Consider the following 3,164-nt stretch of genomic DNA (forward strand, 5'->3'; position numbering starts at 1 on the left):
AAGTGCAAAGATGAAGGGGAAAACATCAGTCTTCATTGCATGTATTTTTTCTTGTGCTTCTTTCTGTTAGATGTGTATTTTGATGTAAAAAAAAAACAACAGTAAGTTAATGAGTCAGAGATTTGAGACTTGAATAATGAGTTTCATGTACTTTGTTGCAGGTGCCTATGAGAACTTGCTTCCCCAAGGCTCCCTCTACAGTCAATGGAGACATGAGAAAATGCTAGAGACTGGGTCCTCCCAACCCATAACTGGCATGCCAAAGAAAGATTACAAATCTCTTCCAGACACTCTTCTCTTGCCCTGCATTTAGGTCAGGATATTTGGTAGTAATAGCAATGAGCCGCTGTTTGGAAACCACTGCATTTCGGCCCAGACGAATGTCAGAGGAGACCGTGTGACAGAGTGTGTGGAACCATGGTAAATTTCAATCATTATTTAGAATACTGAAGAAGACAAGTTCTATGTGGTCCCTATTCCACCCCCTCCCCCTTTCCTGAAGAAACAGAGAGCCAGAATCTGTGGAAGAGAGCAGGGGATTACAAAAGAGGTGCTTGATATTACTTGGTTTGAAATCAACAAATCCTCAGGGATTCCTAGCCCAAAAAGGCAAGTACTGAAAAGTACAAAAAAGAGCTTTCAACATACACATTTGATTTGATTTGATTTGATTTGATTTGATTTGATTTGATTTGATTTGATGGTTTAGCATTTGTGCAATAGAAGAGATGAGTTTGGCACATAGGTATGACAGATGTTTGCAATAGGTCTGAGCGAATTTGGAATTTCCCAGGAATGGGCTGAAATGGCTAAAAGCCTCTTTAAAATCTTCTGTTCTGCAGAAAGAACCCTTTGTGAGTGTTTGAAAAAGGTAGAAAGAAGACGACAAATACTCTGGGGACTCTAACTGAAATGTAAAACATAAAAGCCAGGGTGTGAGAAATGCTTGGAGGACTATCTCTGTGTTCTATAGGAAGACTGCAGGAAAGAAAAGGCGTAGAAGAGGAAGGACAGACCTTGTCATCCAGACCATGAAATTATCACACTTGGCTTTGTGCTGTGTTCCTGTCTTGGCAGGATGAACTGAAATTCAGCATGGGACCAGAAAATGAAACTGCAGTTACTGAGTTCATCCTCGAGGGTTTCTCGGGGCTTGATCAAAGACTACAGCTATTTCTCTCTCTGGTCCTTCTGCTCATATACCTGACAACAGTGATGGGGAACACAACCATCATTTTCCTCGTGTGTGTGGATCACCGCCTGCAAACCCCCATGTACTTTTTCATCAGCAACCTGTCCTTCCTGGAAATCTGCTTTACGTCCTCCACGAGCATCAAATTGTTTGTGATCCTGGGTTCTGGTAGGAGAACAATCTCACTAAGCAGCTGCTTTGCCCAATCCTATTTCTATTTTGCCCTGGGCTGTACAGAGTTTGTTCTACTTGTTGTCATGTCCTTTGACCGCTATGTTGCCATCTGCCAGCCTTTGCGTTACACTGCCATCATGAAGCCTCAGCTCTGCGTCCACCTGGTTCTCGCTGCTTGGGTCATGGGCATCACACTCTTGACTTACCGTCCGGTCCTCCTCTACAAGCTGACTTTCTGTGGCTCAAACAAGATCCATCATTTTTTTTGTGACAACTCCCCCTTATTCAAATTGTCCTGCTCTGACACCAGCCTGATTTGGAAAATAGACTCGGTTTTATTATCGTTTGTTGTTCTCAGTTCCTTATGTTTAACTCTGGCATTTTACATAGGCATCCTTTCCTGTATTCTACACCTCCCAGCAGCCTCCGGCAGGAAAAAAGCCTTTGCTACATGTTCTTCTCATCTCACCACCTTGGCCATTGTATACGGGAGCTGCATTGCTCTCTATGTGCATCCTTCAGGAGATGTTTCCTTGGAGGCAAACAGAATGGTAGCTTTGCTGAACACTGTCCTGTACCCATTCTTAAATCCATTCATCTACAGTCTTAGAAACAAGGCTGTGATACTGGCCCTGAATGAAGCCATTGCCCGTGCAACACGATAGCTTTTGCCTCAATCACGATGCCTTTCTGGACAGCAACTCCAATGATCTGCTCTCCTATGTTAAATAATACCAATGAATATGCATGTAACCACCAAACACAGATGTCTCAGGAGATTTATGTTCTCATTGGATTGATTTAGGTTGAGTGATAAGAAGCTCATCTGCAACTGAAGAAGGCACAAGCAATGTCAGGGGTGTAACTCACTTAATGTCCTGCTCCCCGACCCACCACAGCAGAGCCACCAGCTCATCAAGAGCCCATCTCCAGAAATCGAGAAGAGCACAGAGGCACAGTGGCAGATGGAAACCCCAATTACAGACTCCTGAGGAAGGAACAGCTCAGCTCAGCTCCTTCCAGGGCTGCCCTGGAACAGCCATCAGCCCCAGGTGTGAAATCCATCAAGAAGAATCACAGAGAGCAGCTCTCTGGATCACCATTTGGACTACGGGGATTGTTGCCTAGGGCTGTAGGACACATTATGGGTACGCTCCTTTTGATGCAGCCCAGGATGTGGTTGGCTTTCTGGGCCAGTAGTTCCCTGAGCTGCACTTTTGGCCTCCTTCAAAGTTGGGTCCAACACTTGATTGTCCTCTCTCACAAGACCTCTACAAATCCAATGACCTTTCAAAAATTACATTCCACAGAATTATAGATCTTCCCCTGTGACTTCATTGCCACTATTCTGCCTGTTAATAAAGTGGTTTTAATTTCCCTCAACTTTCAGACATGTATCACCTGTTTATATACAATGACCATTTCTAAAGTCAGCTTTTCAGATGCAGACTGTCTCGACAAAAGCCTTTTCTATTGCACTCCACTTTTCTCCTGCCCTTCCTCTTTGGTCATTCAGATTCCTGTCACCTATCCAGCTGCTGCTTTGAGCTTCAGGGAGTTACAAGTTTGCCTGTCTTTCAGTTGTCTAATTATCTCCTTTAGCCAAGTCTGTAACTACGTTTATATCTCTCTTTTTGTACCTGTCCATCTAAAGCATTTCTGATAAGATCATCCCTTGTAGCAAAGCAACCTCATTAGAGGCAGCTTGTCCTGAGCATCTGGTTGCAGAGGGTGTTTTATTGTTTATCAAACTTGATCATGCTTTACTTTTCTCTGCTTGCAAAGAGGAAAACTCCTC

General features: G+C 43.7%; 1 protein-coding gene across 1 annotated transcript; it reads left to right on the forward strand.

The window, feature by feature from the left end:
- Positions 1-1,095: 1,095 nt before the first annotated feature.
- LOC309685632 (olfactory receptor 6E1-like) lies at positions 1,096-2,031 on the forward strand (the record flags this gene model as incomplete). The annotated part of the gene is made up of 1 exon (XM_082501370.1): positions 1,096-2,031. The coding sequence occupies one exon, from the start codon at positions 1,096-1,098 to the stop codon at positions 2,029-2,031; it is 936 nt and encodes a 311-aa protein (XP_082357496.1).
- Positions 2,032-3,164: the final 1,133 nt, after the last annotated feature.

This window comes from Vanellus vanellus, assembly GCF_965231255.1.
Source record: "Vanellus vanellus genome assembly, contig: HAP1_SCAFFOLD_147, whole genome shotgun sequence".
In the NCBI taxonomy this organism is placed as follows: domain Eukaryota; kingdom Metazoa; phylum Chordata; class Aves; order Charadriiformes; family Charadriidae; genus Vanellus; species Vanellus vanellus.